General features: G+C 30.8%; 1 protein-coding gene across 1 annotated transcript; it reads right to left on the reverse strand.

Annotated features, from left to right (window-relative positions):
• Positions 1-239: 239 nt before the first annotated feature.
• On the reverse strand, positions 240-4,538 carry LOC145061951 (GDSL-like Lipase/Acylhydrolase superfamily protein). Its single transcript, XM_079009550.1, has 3 exons — positions 4,146-4,538; positions 1,611-2,106; positions 240-573 (listed from the first exon to the last, which is right to left on the reverse strand). Exons 1-3 carry the CDS (start codon positions 4,497-4,499, stop codon positions 377-379), a joined length of 1,047 nt encoding a protein of 348 aa, XP_078865676.1. The 5' UTR covers positions 4,500-4,538; the 3' UTR covers positions 240-376.
• Positions 4,539-27,427: the final 22,889 nt, after the last annotated feature.

Here is a 27,427-nt window from a genome sequence, read left to right on the forward strand (position 1 = left end):
TTGAATTCCATCCGAACCCAAGAACCTCCAACATAGTTCCATCCTTCAAAGTTTTTTCCTTCTACCAACATTGCATATGTTTGTTTTTTCTCACCTTGTAATTGCACACTAGGTAAGATTATTTCCGTTCGATAGATAGTTTTGTTCATTCATCACGATCAAACCCCACCTCACAAAGCAAATATAGCATGCACATTCATACATCATACATAACCAAGACCAAAGGAAACAATACAAAATCAACAACATAAAACCTCTTTATACATCATACGTAACCTCTGATTCGAAATACAACAAGTATAAATAATAGAACATACCACACAAATTCCAAATTCATATCTTCCTTTCTGGTTTTTTATTTATATATCACCAAAAGTTACGAAGAGAATTTAGAAAGAACAGTTTTAAACAAATGTTGGGAGATAATACGATTGGTTTTTTCAGTTGGATGAAAAGAATCCCAAAATACAAATTTGCTTGCATCCGAACACGTAAACGGATTGTATTGATCACACATATATCCCATCTCAAAGAATCCTGTCGCACAACATGCCACAGCTGCTGTCTCAAATCCTGTATAAAATTTTAATTAGTTATTTATTATATATACATATAAGATTTTTATGAATTTTAAAATAAATATATGTATGACGAATATTGTGTCTACGGGTGGGGAGATATTTGTACTTGTTGTACTTGTACATATGTTTGACAATTTAATGTAATGTTTTTAAGCTTTGTCATAATGTGTGGCATGCCATGCATTTGCCAGTTTGCCACCCAACATTATTGAATGCAATGCACCTACACTTGATTAAATTGTATTAAATTTGTGTTTATTTATTTATATAAAATAATAATGTTATTATCCATTTATTCAAAACAATGATGAATAGTTGATATAAATATTTTAAATGACGGATGTTATAAGAGTAAACTACAACATTGTTCCTTATGTTACTTTCTTTTAATCCTTTTTTATATAATTATTTTTAGATATTTCCGTTTCTTCCGTATTTCCACTTAACAAAGTGCAATAACAAAGAAATGCAATATCATTCTATTTATTTTTTCTATCCATCTTCATATCATTTTTAAATAATGATAAATTTAATAAAAAATTTATTAATTTTATTAAATATAACAAGTGTCAAAAATGTAAATATATACTAAGATATATATGTAGGTGGAAAAAATAATATGATATTTAATTTCTCATAATAATATTAAAGAAAAAAAGATCAAACAATCATTTTAACTGGATTTTATGTACTTAAAAGTTATAATATAAGTAAAGGGGACCAAAACTAAAATAAAATCTCTACGAACAAAACTAATAATTTTTTTTTGTGGTCCTAAACTACACCAAATTTAAAGTTATCAAAAGACTAACATAAATGTCGCTATCAAATGTGTAAGAGGTCCACATCAAGTTATTTTCCTACATTATTCTTCTTTTTAATGTTAGATAAAATTATAATTTTTTATCTCATTACGTGGGAATCATCAAATGCATGTCAGACACAATACACACATCATCAGTGTAACAAACAGGGACAATGTACATATTGGATCCGAAGTTTTCGAGTGAGTGAAGAGAAGCGAATTACCAAAAGTGGATGGTTTTCGGACAATTTGCTGAAAAATAGCATACGGATTGGAAAAGACGATTTTAGCCCCAGAAAGCTCATCATTCAACCTCTCCACCAACCCATTCAACTTCTCATTAAACACCAACGCCACCTTGTTATACTCATCCTTACATGTATCTCCATTTCCTGCAAAAAAGCTGGTTGTTCGCTCTAATGGCAAACAACCCATGGGAGGAAGGCCTCCCAGGGAAATTTTTCTAGCACCGAGGGCATAAAGGTCTTTTATTAGCCACTCGGCAATGTTGGCAAGGAAATTTTGATATTGAGTAACATTGTATTGTGATTTTCGGTTGGGAAGCGAGTAGTAGTTCTCAAGAAAGTCGTTTGTACCCATGCTTATAAGGTACACTGCTTCGGATATAACAGTGTTGGCTTTTTCGACGCCTAAATGGGCTCGAAGTTTTGATTGGTAGTCCTTGTAGTACTCTACCTCCCTCCATAGAGGTATCACTGACTGTATTCAGAAAATAAAATTTATCAGTATTTTACTTAATCTGTTAAGCACTTAATGTAAATGAATTATTTAACAGGTAAGCTAAAAAAACGTTGCTACACATTCAGCCACTTTACTCATGCATGACTTAAAGAAAGAATAAAAAAATAAAATAAAATAAAAAAAACTTTGATTTGATATTATTTAGGCTATGTTTGGCGGACTAGCTGAAAAGCTAACTGATGGCTGAAAAGCTAGCTGTTAAATAAAAAGCTAGCTGATAGCTGAAAAGCTAGCTGATAAAAAATAACGTTTGGTAAAACTAGCTGAAAAGCTAGCTGAAATATATAAAATTACATAAAAGGACATGTAAGAGTATGTGTTTCTATAATTAATTAAGGGGTGTATTTGGAAAATTTTAAAAAAGCTCCTAAAAAGCTAGTCTAAGTAGCTTTTCAAAAAGCTAGCTTATAAGCTACTTTTTGACTTACCAAACACGACAACATAAAAAAACTCGAAAAATAAGCTAGCTTATCAGCTAGTTGTGGCGCGTCAAACACAGCCTTAGACAATATTGGTTTGGCTAGTTTAAGCTTCTTCTTTTTTTCTTGTTAAAATGTTATATTATGAAATTTTTTATCTAGCTATAATAATGAAAATTTCATGTAAAATGTTTTTATAATTTGATCGAAATTTCAAAATACAATAAGAAAAATAAAAGGAATATAAATATAATAAACAAATCAATAAAATACGTTGTATTTCATTATTATTGACCTTTAATGTTAGTATTTAATTATTTATAAATGGGTTCATCACCGATCAAAATGAGAGATATCCTTTCCTGAAATCATAACATTTTGGAAAATTGTCACATAATAATCACTTTTTGCAAAAAAAAAAAAAAAATGAACTTTTGGAAATTTAAAAATATTTTATGAAATTATTTATATTTTAAAAAATGTGAATAATTTTGAATTGCTTTTCTTTTACGAAAAATCATTCATACTTTATGAAACATTTAATACATTTTTTCGAAAACTATTTATGAAAATACCTATTATTTCGTGCATTAAATAGCATTGAAAGATTTCTTTAATGAAGAACATAAATAAAGATATTTCATAAGTTATAATAATTTGCAAAATTAAGTTTTACAAAATATGTGAGTATTTTATGAATAACTGATAGCTTAAAAAATTGTCATTTTGCAAAATTAAATTTTTCAAAACTTCAATATATTAAATACACTTTGTGTGTTTGTTTGGGTTGGTAGAAATAAAATAAATCAATAATTTGTTTCTTACTTAAAAAGGCGGCTTTTAAAATACTTCACACCAGTCAACATACTTTGCGAAACCAACCAAATATTATAGATACCTTTGAACGTTATACCAAATTTGGAATAACAGAAAATCTAATCTAAATAACAGAATAAAATTAATATAAATATATCATTGATAATTAACGCATTAAAGGAAAATTAAGCATTAGTAAATCTTATCCTGATTTTTAATTACAGATTATTATTTTTTTTCAAATTTTCTCAAGGTGATCGCTTTATTAGTTAAGCTATTAATGGTGGTGAGCTGTTTGAGTGATCTTTATGATTATAAGAAATCACATGTAGAGACTGAACAGAATTAAATAATTCAGATAACAATTTTTGATGAACAAATCATTAAATTCATTTACTTCTTCGTGTTTAAAGGTATTCAAAATTAATATTCATTTTACTGCAAAATCAATTTCATGAATGTAGTTTAACTTTGATTCCAGTTTTATCAAAATCACTCTGTTTGATGTAAAATATCAGTGTAATTTTATGATGAAAAACGCATTTTGCTATTAAGAAACTTCTAGAAACAAACATGAATGATGAATCCTGCAGCTAACAAACAGTTCGTACTCCGTACAATCATATGATTTCTTCATCGAATTATTTTTGATCAAATGAAACAATCGCGATTTCTTCATAATCGAATTACTTTGATCAAATGAAATAATCGCGATTTCTTCATCGAATGAAAGAGCAATCTGAGAGAGAGAGAGAGACTTACAAGCACATCGGAAGTAGCATTGTCGTAACCTGTGCCAGCAGAAGCAAAACAAACTCCGGTGGCAAAATCCGATATGTTATACGCCGGATCCAAGTACGCCGGCACATACGGCCGCAGACCATACGACTCCGATATAAAATCAGGCGGAACACGTCCATTGGAAAATCTTCCGGTAGCCTTTCCGCCGAAGAAATCACGTCCGTAAGGCCGGAAATTGCTCTTCAAAACCGTTTGAAGTTGATTGTTGTTTCCGGCATCTACAGAGGAATCTCCGAACACAATCACCGCCGGAACCTTGGCTCCGGTGATATAGATTTGCATGAAGAAGATAGCAGCAACAATGAAAACCCCCATTTCAAGAAATTGTGAGTGTAGAATGCTTAGAAAGGAGTGAGAACAGATATGCATATAAATAAGAAGAAAGCGGATTGGGGTTGGAGAGCAAGAAGTTTGTTGAGAGTAATAAATGAGAAAAATGATATTCATTAATTTTTTTTTAGAAATGGGGATTATTATGAAAATGGAAAAAATATAATTGTCTCTTGTGGTGTAACAATTATATTTGCTTTTTAACAATGATTAATGATTTAATTCAAGTTTTTCTGCATACGTAAGGATGCCTTTTTTGTAAATGTTTAGACAAAAAATTACAAAAATGTACAATATTTGGTGTGATATGTTTTGTGCTAGAGTATGCATTTTGATAAAGGATACCCACATGCTTTGTTCTTAAATTAATTATCGTTTTATTATAACTTACAATTACAAGTGACAATCCAAAGATATCAAAACTAATATATATATATATATATATATATATATATATATATATATATATATATATATATATATATATAGAGAGAGAGAGAGAGAGAGAGAGAGAGAGAGATCGGGTGAGGACTTCTTTTTTGGTGAAGACTGCAAGGACGAATCGTGGTCCTCCGTCTAAAAAATTGAATGACTATGATGTTTTTGATTTAATTGTATTTTTTAATAAAAATGGCGGTGACATTTTTGAAATTATATCGAACTTTTTGTCATTTTCCGTCGAGTGATAATTGTTTTGATGGCTCAATCGTCATTTGCAAAAATAAACTCTTGTTACCGTCTTATTTCGTTCTCCCCCTATTTTCTTCATTCTTTTTTGCTGTTTCAGTGTATCAAATTCTCAAGCATCGATCGTATAATCTTGTCGTTCGAAGTCGTAATACTCTTTCAATCATCGTGTTTAATCTTCGCAGTTCTCATATTGATCTTATGGAAGCAACTACACTTTTGTTTTTTAGTTTTTATGTTATTAAGTTCGTGTTTGATTTCTTTATGTATAATAAAGTCCTTATTGTTAGTTTTTGCTATATTGTTGTTCAGATTCATCGATTATTTGTCATTTATTCAGCTTTTTCGTTTTTTTAATTATTACGAAACCCTAGTTTTTTCTTTTTTTGCTATATTTTCTTTCTTCATCTTTGTCTGTGTCTTTTTGTTCGATTTTCTGTTAATCGAAGTGTTTTAAGTTCTATTTATTGATTGTCGTTGCTGTAATGGTTAGATTATGTGATATTATCACTTTTTGATATCGTTGTTTTTTTTAATTGAATTATTTATACTTTCTTTGATGTATTCGTCTTTCTCTGTTTGTTATGTTTCGTTTTTTTGTTAATGGAAGTATTTGAAGTTCAATTTATTGTTTATCGTTTCTGAAATTGTTAGTTTACTTGATATTGTCATTTTTTGATATCGTTTTTTGTTTATGTAAATATACTTTTATCAAATTTGCATGTTTATTTGTTTGTTTTTAATATCAATTTTTAGTTTGTTATGTTAGTATTTGTTTTATGTTGTCTACTTTCTGTATTTGTTTTATCAAATTTGCATGTTTATTTGTTTGTTTTTAATATCAATTTTTAGTTTGTCATTTTTTGATATCGTTTTTTTGTTTATGTAAACACATTTTATAGTTTGTATGTATAAAATGTGTTTTTATTATTTGCTTTCTTTTCATATATTGATTCTTTGTTTCTAGCATTATTAAAAAAAAGGTAGTTGTTATCTATATACATTTAAGGAATTCATATTTGTTTGTTTTAGGAGTCATAAATATGATTGCAGATGTTTATTTTGTTATTCAAGGTAAGCTAAGTTATTATTCATGTTAGAAATTATCGTTTATAATCATTGTAATGATAAGAATCTTTCACAACAATTGTTTTTTTTTTTTTTTATTTCTTAATGTTTGTTTTGATATTTCTAGTTCCTTTTTAACATATATAGACTTCCAATGGGTGATATTTCTATGAAAATTCCTAAGAAAAGTCGTTCTGGGATTGTTGTTATTAAAAACTGGAGGAATCAGTTTTCTATTTCTAGTATTAGGCTTCCTAATCTCAGAGAGCTTTTAGAAAAAAGCACTGATTCAGGTTTCATGTTTATTGAATTTTTTGGTTGCATATGTGACCATCATGGTTGATGGTACATGCAACCAAAAAATTTTAGAAAATTTTGATGAATAAGTGTCCATTAAAGATCTTGATTGGTGTGGCTTTGTAATTGATTGTTTAAATCAGAACAAAAATTTGTTGAAATTTGAATCAGATTCAATTCATGTCAAGAATCCTCAATACACTGGTCCCGTTGCGTTTTTAGTGGTAGGTTTAAAATTTATATTTTTTTGAATTATTTTTTCTCAATTTAGTTATTATTTATATTTTGTTTTCATGTTATGTAGTTATTGTATCTTCATTGCACAAAGTCATCTTCGTCATTTGAAAGGGTATATCTTGCATCATCTTATTGGTCTCCAATTAAAGTTAAAAATAAATTGAAAGAAGCATTTAGTGATGGAGGTTAGGAAAAAGTTGAAGTCATTCAAAATATGAAGATTTTGTTGATGATGCAATAGTTAAAAATTCTGAAACAGAAACAAATTTATATTATTTTTCATTTTTATGAAATATTTTTATTTTTATAATCTTATTTAATTGTTTTTTTTAATATTTTAATTTAATAAAAAATTGTTTTTATATTTGTAGATGAAGAACACACTAGTCCTGCTAATGTTTTGAGAAGAATAATGGAAAAGAAAAAGATGAAAGAGAATGAAGAAAACAAATATGGTGCTGTTATGAAAAAGAAAACACATAAGAAAAAGATGAGAAAAAATATTCATTTGAAAAAAAATGAATAAAAGTTCAAAGAAAAATTCTGAAACTCAACAAGTTGAAGGTAATTTGTTTTTTCAATTAATTTTTATGTTTATTTTCCTTTGTAATTTATTACATTTTTTTGGATCTTTTCTGAAAAAGGAATCAATATTGTTCACAAGAAATCAATTGAGAACGATTTTGGATCTTGCTGACAAAGGAAAAAAAGTTGTTAAAGATAACACAAAGAAGAATCAAGTGAGAGATAATGGTAAGTTTAATTTATTTTTTACTTTTTTTTATTTGTATTTACTTTTATATTTTGAATCAGTTTATGTTTTTGTGGGTAATGCTGATAAAGGAAGGAAGTTTGTTCAAGAAAACATAATTGATGATGAAATGAGAAATGACGGTAAGTTTTATTTTATTAAAAGTTTTCAATATATTTTGAATTTTTTTTATTTGTTTTTGATAAATATTATAATGTGAATGAAGATTGGATGGATAGCAGTCCTTCTGTTCCTCGATTTGATATTATTTTTTATGGTTCAAAGTCTTTTGAGGTATATATGTTTTTGCATTATGTTTTTGAATCATATTCTATTTGATCATTTTTTTATCATCTATTGATTTTAATATTATTTTTCAGGATTTTAAGGAGAAGATTGATTTTTTGTTTAAAAGTTATAGTTATTTGAAGCCTACCATTGATCATTGGATCAATCATGCTTGGAATCAGTTCCCATGCAACAAAGAGATTTCGGAGTATGTTGATAAAGGAAATGTTGAATTTAATAAACTTCATCAAAATATTGTGTTATCTTGTGGTCCAGAAGTAAATCAGAAGGATGAAGTTTCCAAGGATTTTTCGAATGTTGAAAAACAAAGTGAAGATGTTCCGTTTTGTCAGGAGTTAAGAGATGTTCAACTTGATCAACTGTCAATGACACAAACTTTGGATCATCCTAAGGTTCAGGAACAGTTGGAGGTGTTAATAAATTCAAATGAAGTTTTGGATGATCATAGTATTGAGCCAAGCAAAATATTGAGTGATCCAATTGTTTCAAATCAGTTTCATGATCCTGATGTTATTATTTCAAACCCTTTAGGAAAGCCTTCTCCTGTTTATTCAGATCATGCTTTGGTTATTGGTGAATCTTCTACAAGCATTGTAGGTGAAGTTGTTGGATTCAAACATGTAGGGGTAGTTGAAAATTTGTCTCAGGGGCAATTGTTCGATTCAAACATTGCTTTAGATGCAGGTTTTAGAACTCCAAATGATCCAATTCCTCTTAATAGTTATGCAGAGAAGATTAAGCAACTTATCATTTTTTTTCTACAATACCAATTCAGTCTTATAACATCAATGCCAAGCCAGGTAGACCAAAAAGAGATCTACAACCGACTCTAGCACTTTGTTCACCTTACCATAAAAAAGAAGTTGATACAATTGAACGTGTTTCACGTTTTGGTGATGCGTAATCGCAGGTATTTCTTTATTGATGTTTTTTTTATAATCTTAATTTTTTTATCCTAAAAGTTTAGTATATGTTTTTATAATCTTAATTTTTCTAGGGAAAAACTCTATAATTCTACCAATGGATTTGTTGGTATAAGATCTGTGATGGAGTCTCTCATACCGGGTTGTAGCATTCACAGAGGTGTTATTGATTTATGGTCTGCTTTTCTGAATGATCTGGAAAAATATAAAGGCCATACTACTCCCTCAAGGTTTTTCATGCCATGCTCACTTGTGGTATGATCCGTAGTGTTTTTTATATTTTATATTTTCTATTTTTTTTCATTTTGTTAGACAAATATTGTTTTCAAGAAGACGGATAGTATTAATGCACGATTTATAGACAGAATTCAAAGTCATTTGGAAAAGTTTCTCCATGTTAAAAGTTTACATGTTAATTTGGTATGTTAATTAATTATTTTTATATTTTGTTATTTAAATTATATATATATATATATATATATATATATATATATATTAATTTTTAACATTTTATTTTTTCAACAAGTATTCTTTCCTATTCTTAGGAAATAACATTACTTTTTGATTGTTTTTCATTTGATCCATGGAAAGATGGAAATGATTGATAACAACATGACTACAGAAGGGATCCCTATAAAATATCGGGGTTTTCTTGATAATTTGGTAATTATTTTTATTTTAGTTTATATTTATTGTTTTGTTTTGTTTTTTATACTAACAAAAAAACATTTATGCAGAAGACAATGTTTAAACAGTATTTGAATATTTTGGATTAGAGTCATTTCATTCAAAATAATGAAGATGGAAAGATTTCAGATGGACTGGCAAACTAAAGACAATGACGTTGACTGTGGGTTATTTCTGATGAGACACATGGACGTTTATCGTGGTGGTGGAGCGGAGAAGTTAGATGTTGATTTTCTGCCTAAGTGTACCAGTCAAAAGATGCAATTTTCTGAAATAAGGAAGAAATATGTTTGTAAGATGTTGTCAAACATGAATTTGTGCAAAGCTTCTTTTGTTACAACTCTTGAGGTTATGATAATCTATCAAGCTACAAGAGGAAGAAGATTTACACTGAAAGTCATTTACATGAAGTTGAAGGCAGGGTTGAAGCAATAGGTGTTCTTTGATTATTTGATGTGTCTGCTTTTGAAAATATTTTGGTTTTTATGTGATTTGATAAGGAAGACTATATAAGTATCCTTGTTTGTTTTCTATTTAGAATTTAAATGTATGTTTTGTTTTTTGTTTTTGATGATGACCATGCTATGGTAAACTATGATACACTTATCCTATGAAAGAAATGTTGGTTTATAATGATGCTAAGCAAGTCTATATAAGTATGTTTGTTTGTTTTATGTAAAATTTATATGTATATTTTTTTTAATGATCACCATTATATGGTAATATATGATCCATTTATGATATGATACAAAATTGTGTTTTATAATGTTTTTGATTCAAATTATTCATAAAATAAAATGTTATGTATGTTAGTATGTGGCCCATGTTTTTAAGTCTTGTCCAAGTATAAAAGTATCAAGGTTGTGACCCAACGTGTTTTTAAGATAAATAGTATTATAGTTAATTCAAAATTTTATATTTTTTTAAACCATTTGTTCTTTATAGTTTGATGATGCAATTTCATTTTTTCAAACTTTTATTATGATTTTACAAATTAAATTCCTTACATTATATTAAAAATGTCACGTATAAAGTCATGAACCAAAATTGTTCTTATTCCACTAATATTTTTTAATCTATAATATATTTTATGTTGGATAACTATTTTTTTTATCAAAGTTTTTGAATAAAAAAATATAGAGATTCAAAAAGAAATTATCATTTATAACACCATTTAATTTTAATAAAAACTTATAAATAATATTTTGGATAAAAAAAATTTGCATCAAAAAATATTTATATATAAAGAATAAAAAAGAACTTGATATTTTCAACATCATTTTAATTAACCTATCAAACATTTTATTAAAATATTTCATTCATAAATTAATGAAGCAAAATTGTTTACTTTTGTAAATCAAATTTTAGCTATTATTAAAAAAAATTATATCTATAATTTTGTATCAACATTTTTGCATCAAAATTATAAATATAAAAAGACTCAAAAAGATATTACCATTTAGAATATTACTTTATTTAAAAATTCAAACAATCTTATCAACTACTTTATAACTCATATTTGAATTAAATCGTTTGCATCAAAAATATAAGGGTAAAATGATTCAATAAGAACTTAATATCTAGAACATCATTTTATTTAAAACATCAAACAAACTTATTAATCAATATATAGTTCTTTTGTTAAAAATATATCAAACAAATTTAATATCTATCAAACATTAGTTGTCACGCCTTTTGTTGCGAATTTATGGCAATTACGTGCATCATGTTTTTCACTTGTGCCGTATTTTATGTATTTACCACATTTATGACATTTTCTCCCATCCTTCTTTGCTTTTTCAGCAACAATCTCCTTTCTACCCTTCATTCTTTTCTTTGTTTTTCAAACACCTTTGTTATTGATTAATGTAGGAGGTAATATGTTTACTTTCTCTTTCTGTTCCATACCCATCAAAGTCTCAATAACTTATGTGTTGTTCATTGATTTTGCATTTTTTGTTTCATTGTCAACCTTTGTCATCTTCTCATTCATTTCATCTTTTAACAAGATCAATTTGTCAAAATCATTCACCGGCATATCAATGCAGACTCCATTTCAAATTCTAAAACCTGTATAACATATTGTATTTCTTCTTTCTTTTCTTTTGTATGGACATTTGGTATTTTATAAGTATTCATGTATCGTGGTACCACATCTTTTGTCCATCTTTTTGTCAAATATGCTTTTGGATAACTCTCCACACTTTCCATTCTTCAAACATAGAAACAGTGACTGCATCAAATTCCTGTCAATTCAATTTTGAAGCGGGAAGAAAGAAGTTTTTGATCCGATTTAAAAAGTTCAACCTGTAAAAAAAAGTAATAAATAGTCAATATAAGTTAATATAAGATGTGTAATATAATTATAATTTATAATGTACCTCAAATTGGCCATGACGTTGTGGATGTTTGTCTATATCTTTTATTGTGAGTGTTTTCAATTCTTCTGATTCTTCTAATCTGATTGACATGCAACTAACCATTGATGCAACAATCTCCGATTGAATATCAAAGAAAGCATTTCCTGTGAATAATTCAACTTCTTCAACTTCAAGTTTCAATCTAGTTTTAAAATTTGGTTTCGTGTATCTTGAATCATGATCATTTTTTCTTTGAATGCATCTTTGTCCTTCTAATGTGGTATCAAAATGAGTTGAAAATTCAATCAAATGCAAATCTGAGTTAGAGAGTAGCCCATAGAAATAATTTTCAGCTTCAGATTTTGATGTAGTCCTCATTAATCCAGAGAATGTGCATTCTTTGAAAAAAGAATGAATCCATAAATCTCTCATTTTGTACATCTAGTTGAACCAATTGTTTTCATTTAAGTGAAACTCATCCATTAAGTTTTTTCATGTTGATTCAAAATCTTCTTTAAGTATTGTTTCATTCCAAATTAGATCACTCAACTTTTTCAAAACATCTGTTTTTACCATATGACTTCCCAACTGCATACATATATATAAAATTAAAAAACCATTTATATTAAATAAAAAAAGATATAATTTTATACTAACCTTGTCATTAAATTTTTGTTATATGTGCCACATACACAATCTATGTTTTGCATTCTAGAATACAACTATTGCTTGTAAAATTGCAGCATCATGATCTATCACAATCACATTTGGCTCTTTGAGAAATGTTTTTCTGAAAGCATGTAGTAGCCATGAATAAGATTCAATGCTTTCACTTGAAGTAACACAGCTCCAAAAGTTATGCATCGTTTATGATTATCTATACCAGTAAATGATATAAAAATCATCATATATCTGTAAAACAAAGAAATGACAAATTTATTTATTCAAATTTTTAGTAATGATGCAAATTATTTATTTTAAATTTTTATTAATGATGCAAATTATTCTTTTTAACGTTTTAATATTATTAAAGTAGTGATCCAGTTTTATATATATATATATATATATATATATATATATATATATATATATAAAATTTCAAAAAATATAACTATTATTGTTGATAGATTAATATTTCAAAAAATTAATGATTCTAAATACAATGATTCAAAAATATAATTTAATGCCTTACACAATATTTATTTAAATTTGATCTAATTTAAGATAATCATTAAATGATTCAATAAAAAAATTATTGATATTCAAAAATTTCCTATATGATTCTCTATTAATAATGATTATAAATATGATGATTCAAATTATAATTAAATTAAAGATACAATTTATTTTTGATCTTTTATTTTTAAATTTTTATTCTCAGAAACTTTTGATACAAAATTGTTATAACTAAAAATAATGATCCACTATTCTAATATTTGTAAATTAAATAATTCGAAAATATAAGTAAATTATGGAGTCACTTGTTTGTTCGGTAAGTTGGATCAAAACCAAGAACATCTTCAAAGTCTGAATAGTTTCAAAAATATTTCATTATTATTGTTGATAGATTAATATATCATAAAATTAATCATTCCAAATACAATGATTGAAAGATATAATTTAATGACTTACATACTATTTATTTAAATTTCATCTAATTTAAGATAATCATTAAACGATTCAATAAAAAAATATTAATATTCAAAATTTTCTTAAATGATTCTCTATTAATAATGATTATAAATATGCTGATTCAAATTATAATTACATTAAAGATACAATTTATTTTTGAATCTTTTATTTTTAAATTTTTATTCTCAAAAACTTTTGATACAAAATTGTTATAACTAAAAATAAAGATCCACTATTCTAATATTTGTAAATTAAATAATTCGAAAATATAAGTAAATTACGGAGTCACTTGTTTGTTCGGTAAGTTGCATCAAAACCAAGAAAATCTCCATAGTCTGAATAGTTTCAAAAATATTTCATTATTATTGTTGATAGATTAATATATCATAAAATTAATTATTCCAAATACAATGATTGAGAAATATAATTTAATGACTTACATACTATTTATTTAAATTTGATCTAATTTAAGATAATCAGTAAAATGATTCAATAAAAAAATTATTAATATTTAAAATTTTCCTAAATGATTCTCTATTAATAAGATTATATATATGATGATTCAAATTATAATTGCATTAAAGATTCAATTTATTTTTGACTCTTTTATTTTTAAATTTCTATTCTCAAAATCTTTTGATACAAAATTGTTATAATTAAAAATAATGATCCACTATTCTAATATTTGTAAATTAAATAATTCCAAAATATAAGTAAATTATGGAGTCACTTGTTTGTTCGGTAAGTTGCATCAAAACCAAGAAAATCTCCAAAGGCAAAATAGTTTCAAAAATATTTCATTATTATTATTGATAGAGTAATATTTCATAAAATTAATGATTCTAAATACAATGATTCAAAAATATAATTTAATGACTTACATACTATTTATTTAAATTTGATCTAATTTAAGATAATCATTAAATGATTCAATAAAAAAATTATTAATATTCAAAAATTTCCTAAATGATTCTCTATTAATAATGATTATAAATATGATTATTCAAATTATAATTACATTAAAGATTCAATTTATTTTTGAATCTTTTATTTTTAAATTTTTATTCTCAAAATCTATTGATACAAAATTGTTGTAATTAAAAATGATGATTCACTATTCTAATATTTCTAAATTAAATAATTCGAAAATATAAGTAAATTGTGGAGTCACTTACTTGTTTGTTCGATAAGTTGCATCAAAACCAAGAACATCTCCAAAGACATAATAGCTTCGTTTTGCTTCTTCATTCGTCCAAAACAATTCAGTCAATTCTCCATTACGTCCAACACTATAGTCAAATGAAAAATCCTGTAAATAATCCTTTTCTTCACTAACTTGTTTATCACAAAATCTGCATCTGTTTCTCCAATTAATTCAATCCAATCTCTTTTGAAATTTTTTGTATATGTTCCTATAGCTCTAGTATTCTCAAAACCACCCCTAGACTCTTTCATGTATTTATATGCAGCACCTGGTCCCACATTAACATTTAACATATATCACATATGATTTTCTTTTGTGAAAATGTGAGTCTTCTTTCAGAATTTAGAAACTTTTTATCTACATGAACAAACATATGTGTATGTTCTTCTTTAAGCTCATATATAAGTCATACGTTATTATTGTTGACCTTCATTCTCACATATGTTTCATAGTTTACTCTAATAGAAGATCTTCTGTATTTTTTGCTGTTTGAATCTGTTAGAGTATCATATGCAGATTTCTTTTTTGATCCTTGCCTATTACATACTATGTATCTTTTTCCATAACCTTCTACTCCTTTCACTATCTTTGTAGATCCTATTCTTGTTTCAAAACCACTTTTCCTAGCATTTTCTTTATAAAATGCTAAACCTTCTTCAAATGTAGGAAAAGTTTGTCCCTTATAAGGTTTGATATCTACATCTGGGATCCAGTATATTTTTCCATTAATAATTGTCACAGTTGTATCACATATACAATATGATGAAGATTCAACATTCCCTGATGAACATCCAATATTTGTTGTGATAGAACCATTGTTAATAATTCATAAAATATTGTATATTAAATTATATTTTACAAAAAAAAAACAATATTATTAACAACAAAATTACCTTGATCATTACTTTCTGAATTTGTTGTTTTATTTTTTTCGCTTTCTGCATAATCAACATGCATTGTACATTCTATATTTGCTGAATTTTGCTCCACAACTTGTTAGCGACCTAACATTAGCATAGAACCGTATATTAACATGATATATATATATATATATATATATATATATATATATATATATAGAGAGAGAGAGTTAGGATCATATATATCCTTTGAGTAATGTGTGAATGTATGACTCAATATAAACCAATCATTTTAAAAACCTAATTAATTATGAGAATTATGTAAATTAATTATATATCCAAGATAATATCCCTTAATGTTAGGCAAAGTTTTTAATCAATTTGTTATCTTTACAATCAATGAAAACGCACACACATCTTCACCAAGCCGACAATTAAAAAAACCTCAAACCACCACCATTTTTTTCTATGTTTTCCTGCCATTAACACAACCAGACAACACCACCATCTTCTCTTTTTCATCCTATCTTTGAATTGAAGTTGATCCATTAGGAAAATGTCCCTTATCATTCGATCTTCAATATGTGAACATTCTTGTAATATGCATTATCGTGTTGTTCATTGCGAATTCCGACAACTTCATGGTCACCGTCCTTAATAAATTTTGTTAGTAGGTAATGAAATCAGACTTCCACAACCACCGTAATTCCTCGATCCTTCATTATCAGAATATGTTATACTTGCTAAATGAGGGATCATTGCATACAGAACGGGTAGGATCTTCACCGAAACTGGTGGTTTATTTATAAGTTTGAATACAATATTTAAATTGGACCTGCAAATTAAAAATTGATGATTCTCTTAAATTCTTGTTAAAAGCTTTACATATTTAAATGTATGCATTCAACGGAATGAACTTTTACATCATGAGTGTTCTTAATTTTTGTACTTATTGCATGAAAAGAAGTTCGACAGTTGATGAATTTTTGGATTGTGCCTCAAATTCGAAATGTTTGACTTTTCTTATCATATTCACATTAACCCGTCGATTTTGTTTTTGAATTCATAAAAGAATCTTAAATCAATATATATTTGTTAAATCAATGGTATGACCCACCAAAAACTTGTTTACTACCTTGGAACAATACCGATACTAGAAGATGGTAGTTTCTTAAAAACGTTTTAATTTATCAACATATATAAATATCTTATTATGAGAATTAGAACTTGTTTATTTGGTCGATTTTGTAATTTTTATGGTTACTTTTATACAGGTTCAAATGGTGGTTGTTCTTTAAAAAGGTTTGAAGATAGGGTTTACTAAAGAGAGGCGGGGTTTTGGTGCCTACTACACAATGTATAACTCAAGTTGAAGAAATTGACAACACTTCTATTGAAGTTAAAATTTCCACTGCCGCATAAAAAAGAACAAAACTAAAGACTTCACGAATGTAGTGCAAAGAAAAAACACTAGAATTCAATATTATGGAAGACATTCTCAGAGAATGTCATCCTTATAAAATGTATTATAACTTATTCTTAAAGAATTATTGAAGATTTATTTTAATAATTTTACATTTTTGATGTATATCAGTTTCAAATTGTATTTCAAGTTTAATCTCATAAAAATGTTAACAAATTCTATAAGAATATATCCATCGGAGAAAGTAAAACACAAAAATGTTTTAAATATTTGTATTTTTCAAGAATACTTGATTTTTTTAAGAATTCTTTAGTTGTATAAAATAAGTTATGATGTTATAAAGCTAGAACACTATATTTTTCAAGAATTGCTAACGTTGTATAAAAAAATTGTGCTATAGAATTATAACAATTCAAATTCTTCAAGAATTCTTTAGGTTTGTAAAGAATTAAATGTGTTAAACCATTTCTTATGCCTAAATCCTGCAAGAAATTTTTATTTGTTCTTAAGTTAAACGGATTCTTAACCTTAAATTCTACAAGAATATTTGATTTGTTGTTAAATTAAATTGATTCTTAAAAGTTACTCCTTAAAAATCAAGATCTAAGATAGAACAATATATTCTTCGAGAATATCATATTATTATTTGTTTTAAAAAATTCAAATTATTCTCCAGGAAACATATGATTCTCATTGACATATTATATTCTAATTTGTGTTAAATTTTTTAATTTGATTTTCATTAATTAAGTTTGACTTAGTTACCTAAAATGTAGGTAAATTTTTATTTATGTCTCTTAATAAATTGCCATATTTACCTTTACAAGTAGTTAAGTGCAATTATATAGTGATTGACAGCCTACGTTAACATTATGTACCTTAAGATCACAACCATTTTATTTTTTTAATCTAATGATCAAAATTTAGTCACACATTCACACAATACTTATGATTCACATTTAATCATAACCCTATATATATATATATATATATATATATATATATATATATATATATTGTTTATATATATTGTTTATATTTGATTAGCCTTTTGTATTAGTAAATTTTGATATCACTCATCATATTGTCAATAAAAAATTGAAAACAAATGTTTTTTGTACATTAAACAATGATCTAAAGTTTTTTATGAATAAAAATCCGATTTGTAACCTAATGATAAAACAGTTCCATATATGAACAAATGTTGTTATAGATCATGTCATTTCAATGGTAATGTATATAAATATCGACGAATCGAGATTTAAATCAAAGTTTACACAATAAATTAGATTTAATCATGTCAGATTCATAAATGATTCCGTTAGAATCGTAACTGAAAAAAAACTGTTTTGATATAGAGCATTACAAATCGGCAGTGATCTATCATTTTTGAGTTCATATGTAAGCAAATTTTGTGTTATGTGAATCTAAATTATATAGTTTTTGTAGAAATCGATGATAATTTTGATGGGTTTTGTGCATATCTACATTCCTATGTGATCATGCAACCCTAATTGCTTTGGATCTAAGTTTGTCACTAATTGAACATGCAAGTTGAATACCAAAGCAATAACAGTAAAACTAGCATACATTTTCGAAAATTATATAAAATTAGGGTTACAATATTACCTTACTTGTTATGTAGCAATAACAAGACAATCTTGAAGATCCTTGACACTTGAAAGCTTAGTGACCCAAATGTTGCACCTCTAATAGTTCACAAACACCCAATGCAACAAGATGAGAGGAGAGAGGAGGGAATTGTAGGGTTTTGAGCATTCTAACACTCCTAAGGTGTACATGCAACCCTAGAAACCTTGGATCTATGTTTGTCTAAAATACATGCAAAATTTGATTTCCAAGGTTCTTAAGCCTATCTAGCATACATGGGGAACTTTAATCATAAAAGTTTGCTAGAAATACATACCTTGAAGTGATTTGGATTCCTTGAAACCTTGTGAGCCTAGCAACCCAAGTGTGATGCCTCAAATGTCTCACACAACACCAAATGCACTTGGAATAAACTTAAGAGATATGTAGAACACTTACAAATCGACTTGCCCTCTTTTATTCTCTTAGGTGTCGATTTTGGAGTGTAACATGAAGCTTATATAGTGTGTTACAATTAGGGTTACACCATGTAAACCCTAATTGTCATGACCGTTCATTTCCATGACCCATGGGTTATATAACCACCATGGAGCATCCATGGAGCATCCTATGGGTTTTAGCCCAACTTAATAATCCATGGAGCTTTAGCCCACTATACAAGTATGAGTGATTTACACAATCAACCCATATATTTAATTAGTCTTCTTTTGATCACTTAATTAATTCCAAATTGATTTTTGATCAATACTAATTAAATAATACTATTAATATATTAGAACTTATAATATATTAATAAACCTTAAGTGTTATTTCTCTCATTTTATTCTATCCAAATGCATGATGTCATACAACCCAAATTGACCATGCCAAACCGGGTCAAGTACATACCAGAAATAGTTATGGACTTAGACACCTTATCCAACAGTCTCTCACTTGGATAAGTCTAATAACTATAACTGCAAGTATGACTTCAGGAACCGATCACCAATCGTAGCTCTTTCAAGGTCTCTCGGAACTGAGATGATGATGATGATACGCCATTTAAGATAAGTGATCATATAATCCTCTGTTCTAGATATTAGCCGGACAAATACATGGAACAATGTCTTACTTATTATCCAACAGTTTGTTTCTCGATTTCCGATTTGTTTGACAAATAACTTAATTGAACACATCAATTTATTTCTGACTGGGCCTGGTACATAGGTCAAAAAAAATCATCGAGGGGCCCAGATATCGCTTCTAATCCAAGAAGGAACAAATAAACTTCGACTCATATGTTTGTTCTACTACTTGTTGAACCACACACAAAAGCACGTTTTATAACATCGAGTGTGACAGCCCGAAATTTCCATTCGGTACAACAATATCAAGTCAATAGAAGTTAGATCAGTTGCAGTAAATTTTCAGACTTTTGGTATAAGTTTGAGTATTTCAGGAGTTACTCTTAAAGGGATAGAGAGGATGCACTAGGGTTTTGTGCAACCCTGTTATTTCAAAACTCTATGATATTAGAGTTCACTGTATGAATAAAATATTTTCTGCCCAAAATCCCAGGAGTATATATAGGATTCTGAGCCATATTTATTCATTAGTTACATTTCCAACTAGAGAAAAGTCGACTTCTCTCTCAAGGATCTTCGGACTTTCGTCCCGGAAAGTGAGTACATCTATCTAGTGGTATTGTAAAGCTTCTTATGTGCTTAATACACTAGAAATCATAGGAAAACATCAAGATTAAAGAGTTTACGGCCCAAGAACATCTTGGACCGTAAACCCTTCTTTAGGGGTCAAATGATGCCCTAGTCCCTTCCTATTGCAATGAAACTAGGTTAGACTTGTACCCTAATGTGTTTAGGACTAGAAAACACCCCTAGAACACCAAGAGTAAGGTGTTCACGGCCCAAGAAGTTCCAGGGCCGTGAACTCCAAACAAAGGGGCCAATGTGTGCTTTAAACTCTTCTAAAGCCTTGGACACTAGCCTAGATTTGTTCTTAGTTAAATTAGGGACTTGAAATCACCAAAAACACCCTTCCAATGGAGATTACGGCCATAATCTCCAAGGTGTTTGGTCCCAGGGCCATGAACTCCTAAAAAGGAGTTAGATGATGCCCTAAACTCTTCCGAAGACCATGCCATTAAGTAGAAATGCTTCTTAGGGTCTTATAGAGCCTCAAACATCAATTGGTCATGTAAGTATGAGCTTACGGCCGTAAACTCTTGAGTTTACGGCCGTAAACTCTTGAGTTTACGATCGTAAACTCATTTGTTAGTGACATTAGGGCCGTGAACTCCATTATGGAGTTTTCCTTGAACCCTACACACAATAGCTTTTCCCTACAACACTTAGATGCAATCCTAGAGGCTAATAACACTTGATAAAGGTGTTTAGCATGTCCTAGGCTGTCTTGACTTGTTTATAGACTAATTTGATACATATATATATATATATATATATATATATATGTGATATTATATGTTAACTAGGACCATAGAGCGTGTTCAAGACTTCACTTGACACCTAGCAATCCTACATCTTCAGTTCATCCGTACCACTCACAACAGGTGAGTTCATACCCCTTAATCAATGTTTTAAATGTTTTTAAATGTTTTATGGGGGGATACAAGTAGAATCATGATAGTTATTATATCAATCACATGTGATTAATAAGCAGCATTCAAATGATTTGCTACTCATTAGCCGTTTTACCAAACAGTTTCCTTCAAATGATTTTCATAAACATTTTATATGTTTAAAACTCCTTATTAAACTGTTCATTTTACATTGTATGTTTCATTTCAAACTCATTTACAATTGTGTTTCAAACAAATGTTTCTTTATACTTAAACTGTTTTATCAAACACATGCTTTCAACCCGTTTTATAGGTTGACATCATGTCGACCTTTTCTTAGATAGTAATCATGTTCAAAGGTTTTACAAAACTTATTTTATGCTTTCATATTATCAATTTCATGTCTACGTATGTATAGTTGTATAAGCAATGTTTAAAAGACTTAGGAATTCCTGCCCACCCTATTTCCTTTTCGTGCTTGAGATGTGGTCTGGTGGGATATCGGGTACCCGTCCGAAGGTCATTTAAATATTAGTTATATATCATGTGTACATATATATTCATAAAGGTTCTTCCAGTTCATTCAGTACCATTGGGTAGCAAGGGTATACTTCCATGTTCATACGTACCAGTTACATTACTAGTAAGCTACCATATGGGTAGTTTAGGAAGATACTAGAAATATTACTAGAACGCGATATCATACAATGAGTCAGTTCATTCATGAGTCAATACTTGCTAGATAGAGAGAGAACACACATTACAGCTAGTACACACAGTGCATTACTATACTTGCTAGATAGAGAGAGAACACATGTTACAGCTAGTACACACAGTACATTTACATGAGTACACTTACAGGAATACGTTTACATGATAATATATGATGAGTTAATATTACATTATATATGTATAGATTATGTTATATAATCCTCATTCTTATCTTTACCTTGTGATACAATCACATAATCGACGAGATAGATAGGATTTAATATCCTAGTACCAAAGGATACGTTGCGGGATTAACCATTCCTAGAATCTCTGTTAGCTACAGAGGTAAAAGCACATCCACGGATGTCAACGGTTGATACCATTACAGGTATACTTTAAGGGGCTAACTATTCCTATACCCAGCTGTTAGCAACAAAGGTAAATGTACATCTACAGATGTCTCCAGTTAACACGGTTAGTTACCCTAGTACCAAAGGGTAACACTTAGGTTATTTATATTATTACCTCTATCTTGTGACTCATTCACATAACCGATGAGGTGAATTATATTTGAGTATCCTAGTACCAAAGGATACAATTTCTTATAATAATAATATTAGTACAGAAGTAGTCACTTATTGCAAATACTACAATACTTACAAGATTATAATAGACTTAAGGTAGTTAGTACGGTGGTAGTTATTCGATACTACACCATAGTACTATTCCATTTTTCCATTACATTCACTTCGTGAACATTCACATGATGCACGGTAATGTAGAAGCTATATTTTTGGTTAATGATTGTAAGATTTGGGAAAATACACACTCTTACAAGAGTCACACACACGGACACTAGATGCCTTGGTAGAAGGATACGTTTAGTAGGAAACATATGGTTTTCTAGGATGTCCAAAACATTTTCATACTTACAGTTCATATACATACAAATACATTCTTACAAATTAAGACACTAAAATACTTATGATCTCACCAGCTTTAAAGCTGATACTCTCTTTCAAAATAACTTGTATCCTCAGGTCAATGATAGAGAGGTACAAATGTAAGGTTTAGAGAAGATGGAGCTCGTTCAAGACTCATCTTTCGTTTTGATTTATACTTTAGTGTTTATTATATTTTGACAGATCACACTTGTATTAAAATTATATTATTAATGCAATGGATGATGTTGTTGCTTGTTTACTACTTTTAGTTGTTGTGATACTGTACATGACGTCCTCTGCCCCAGAACGTTTCCACCGTTCATGGTTTTGGGGTGTGACATCGAGTTACCAATGCGGTTTCGTACAATCAATCTATAACCAACTCATAGGCAACAAGTCATATCTCTAGGTTTGAAGACTTATATGATGTTACAAGTTCACGATCACTCGAGATAAATTCCATGAAGTGATACCATTGAGCATGGGTTGAATCCAATACTCAGAACTTATGAGCACTCATGAGTGTTGTAGCCATGTCCAACAACTTAGACCTCTGCAACCAACTCATGACAGTCTTGATTCATACCTACTTCCAAAATATGACCGACTGTGGAGAATTCAAATAATATGATATACCAAACATAATTATTCTAGAAGTCACAAAATGCAAAAGAAATATAGTAAACGATTGATAAAATATAGCAACACTTTACTCATAAATAAACACAACTTTTATTTATCATCAAATGTCAATTACACTTTACAAATTTCAAAGCTATCTAACTACTAAAACTAATATCATCCTTCAGCCCTATGCGCCTTGCGTGCTGGAGATGCTTAACCCTACCCAGTCCCTTCGTGAGGGGATCTGTTGGGTTCTCATCCAATGATACCCTCTTTGCCACGAGGAGTCCTTCTTCTATTCGATGTCTGATGAAATGGTATTTTATGTCGATGTGTCCGGATCTCCCATGATCCCTTGGTTCTTTTGCTAAGGCAACTGCACTTTCACTATCACAGAAAATTTCCATTGGCTCCTTTATAGCTGGTACAACTCCAAGGTCTCCAATGAATTTCTTTAGCCATATAGCCTCCTTTGCAGCCTCGCTTGCTGCTACATACTCTGATTCGCAAGTTGAGTCAGCCACTGTCTCCTGCTTGGAACTTTTCCAAGTAATTGCTCCTCCGTTTAAGGTAAAGACCCAGCCTGACTGAGAACGGAAATTATCCTTATCAGTCTGGAAGCTAGCATCACTATAACCTACAACTCTCTAGTCATCACTCCCACCGAGGGTAAGGACCCAGTCCTTAGTCCTCTGCAGGTACTTGAGGAGTGATGTTATGGTTCGAGTATCATACATCGGAGCAGATTGGGGAGTAATGTCATAGATCGGGTTCCATGATTCGTAGCTGTTTGAGAGGTGATTCCATGGTTTGAATACCATGATTTGTATCAGGTCGAGAGGTGATGTCGTGGTTCGAGTACCATGACCCGTGACAGTTAGTGTTATTGGTTCTACCAGTTACCCGTGGTGATTGGTTAGACCGAGATCGGAGGTGAAATATTATGGGGCTAGAGGTCCATGATGGACGAGTTTTAGTGAAGTATCCCTTAATGAGGAAATCGAGTTAGCCCCAAGGGATTGTTGATGAGTTGCCAATTGGAGTCGCAAGACTCAGGAAGGAGTATAGGCAGTTATAGAGGATTACAGCCTGAGTTGAGCAACCAGCCGATAGAAGAGATGTCACCTTCTGTGATCTAAGTGGTGCTATTTCTGTTTCTAGTAAGAAACGTACGAGGTGTGAGATTTTGGTTTTGGGGTTTAGGAGTAAAACCCTGTGGATTGACATTTATGTCGATTTTCCTCCAGTGTATCAGGCAGCATGTCTTCCGCGAGGTAAGGATATATCGTGAGCATGTAGTCGGTTGGGACTGAGGTGGTCAAGGACCACGTTGCACCCTATTTGAGTATAGTAGGGCATGTGGTAGAAGTATCAGTGGGCAATCCAGTTGAGTATATCAGGGTGGCGACTCTTCTGTCTATGAGGGATGTTGAGTATGGGAGTGGAGTCCCAGTTCTTGTGAGGATTCAAGTGATGGAACTTGGGTGGAGTAGTCGAGGACGAGGAGTACGCTGAATTATGGTTTCAGTCTAAGAGTCAGTGATCTTACTGGACAGTTGAGGTATTCGGTATTGGAATGGTATGAGGCTTCGAATGGCTAGAGACAGTCGCGATGAGAATCCCTGAGGATTTCTTTGGAGATTTAGGGTATTTGAAGTTTCTTGATCTCTAAGTGGGGGAGATCATTGGACGACGTGTGGCACCTTCCGAGGGCAGGTGCGATATTGCTAGTGGAAACAGTATGTGGGATGGTTGTGCATCAATTGATGTTGGTTCAAACCCTAAGTGGGGGAGAACCGGGTATTTTATTGAGGGAACCAGAGATTGTGCAAGAGAGGTTAGGGGTTGGATACAGGAATCTGGTGGTGACTAGGGCCGTTTCAAGGGGAAGACTCGTAATGGTGGTACGAGAAGTTAAGAACTTCTAGGTCGAAGTATGGATTGCATATATCCCTTTTTTGATGGATAGGGGATTATCGAGCAGCCAATTTCTGGGCCGGTGTGTGTATTTCTTGTGTGGATTTTGAGCAGTAGGGGAAAAAGGTTTCGGAGGATCACCAGCGTATTCTGAAGCGTTAGCGCTTTCTTTGTTTCCAGTTGAGTGTTTGGGTACACTAAGGTTGCACATTGGGTAACGGAGAATTATTTATGGAGTTCAGAGGAAATGAATTGTTGTATCTGTATGGTGCTGGGAGTAGGAGAGCAGTGTTTGAGGCAGGATATCGTGATGTCCGTAATGGTGATCCGTGGTGACCGGGAATAATGTCCTGATTTCGGAGTTATTTAGAGCCTTGAGTTTGAGACGACCAGTGGTATATCATGTATCTACGGTTCCAGTGGGAGCCCTTCGAGTATTGACAGCAAGAGGGATTACTTTAGAAGATGGATCTCCGCGGAGGTAAGTAATTTTGTTATAGTGGTTGCCGCCAGAGTCTGTGATGCATATGTGGGACAAGTGTGTGTAGCTATCTATGATAGTCTACGGGCATAAGTGAGTAGACATAGTGTGGCGTTGGGATGCGTTGAGAGTATGGGTGAAGCTACGGGGAGCCGTAGTATTCACTAGTCAGAGGGTGTTGTGATGCTACGGGGAGTCGTAGTATTCATAAGTCAGAGAGAGGGAGTCATGGTACTACGGGGAGCCATAGTACCCACTTGACAGTTGGTGTTGTGGTGCTACGGGGAGCCGTAGTACTCACTAGTCAGAGGCCGTCGTGTTATTGCGGGGAGCCGTAATACTCACTAGATGGCAAGAGAGTGTGATGTTGGGGTGTTCCCCTATCAGTGTTTGATGCAGAAGAGTTGTAGGCTTGAGCAGCCTTAGTATAGAGTTTTGGAGCCTAATGGTTGAACCAAGGGCAGAACTGAGGATCAGAGTTGAGTCGATCCTCGGTCGGATTGTATTTTTCGTATGAGGAAAAGAGAATTTCGTGACTTGTGAGTCACTGGGCTGGGATTATGGTCACGGGGAGGAAGCTAGTGAGATATTTTGAATCACGTTATAGGTGATCTTTGGGGGTTCAGCTGTGGAGTCAAAAGCTGAACTGGTACTCAGTATCGAAGTGGGATATGAGAAATGAGCTAGAGTTTGTCATGGAGTAGTGGCAAGGTTGACAAGTGGATTTCCTTGGGTTAGGAAAGAGAAAGGTATTTAACCCTGGGAGGGAGTGTTGGTTCACGGAAGTGAAAGAAATAGTGAGAATGGATGATTTGGAGTATGGTGGTTGAACACTGTGTCTGTGCTAGTGGTATGGAAGCACCTCCGGGTTGGGTGTCTATTGAGGTTGCGGAAGAATCTCCGGTGGTTTAGAACCAGAGGAGTTCGGAAGGAGATGCAAGAATAGAGCCTTGGATTTAAGTATGGTTGTGATCTGGAGGTTATGTTTATAGTGGTAATTCATCCTGGGGATGTTTAACGATATCGTCAGTGTGTCGGGTTTTTCCAAACCGAGGATGTAGAGCAAGCTCAACATGTGTATGCGATTTCTATGGAGAGCTCATGGGAGTTGCTCAAGGGCTGCAAGGTGTGTCATCCTGTCAGCACGGAAGGAAAAGAGTTAGATTCCGAAAGGTAGCGGGATAAGTCCCAGCAGTCGGCACCGAGTCAGGATCCGGTGGTTCAGGGTGATATCTAGCTTAGTAAGGGCTTAATGATTTTTGTGATTTGGAGTGATGAAAGTATCATCGAGTGATCATTTGGATAATAAGGGTTGTAATCAGAGAAAGAAGCCGATGGTCGGCTTGATTCGATTCTCGCGACTTTGTGAGAAGGATTCAGACCTTATAGGGGTTTGGTAACAATGTTTGAAGGAACCTGGTCTGGTTAATGCCAGGAGGTGGATTGCGAAAGTAGTTCTGGAGTTGTGTGCCACAGGCTTCGAGGACGAAGCCTAACTTAAGTGGGGGAGAATTGTAACATCCCAAGTTCAAGAGTGCAAATTCAGGGTTCAAAGTATAAAGGTGAAAGAGCAACTCGGCGAGTCCATGGGTGGACTCGGCGAGTAGGGTCG

Source organism: Lactuca serriola, chromosome 7 (genome assembly GCF_051521515.1).
Source record: "Lactuca serriola cultivar US96UC23 chromosome 7, Lser_US96UC23_V15, whole genome shotgun sequence".
In the NCBI taxonomy this organism is placed as follows: domain Eukaryota; kingdom Viridiplantae; phylum Streptophyta; class Magnoliopsida; order Asterales; family Asteraceae; genus Lactuca; species Lactuca serriola.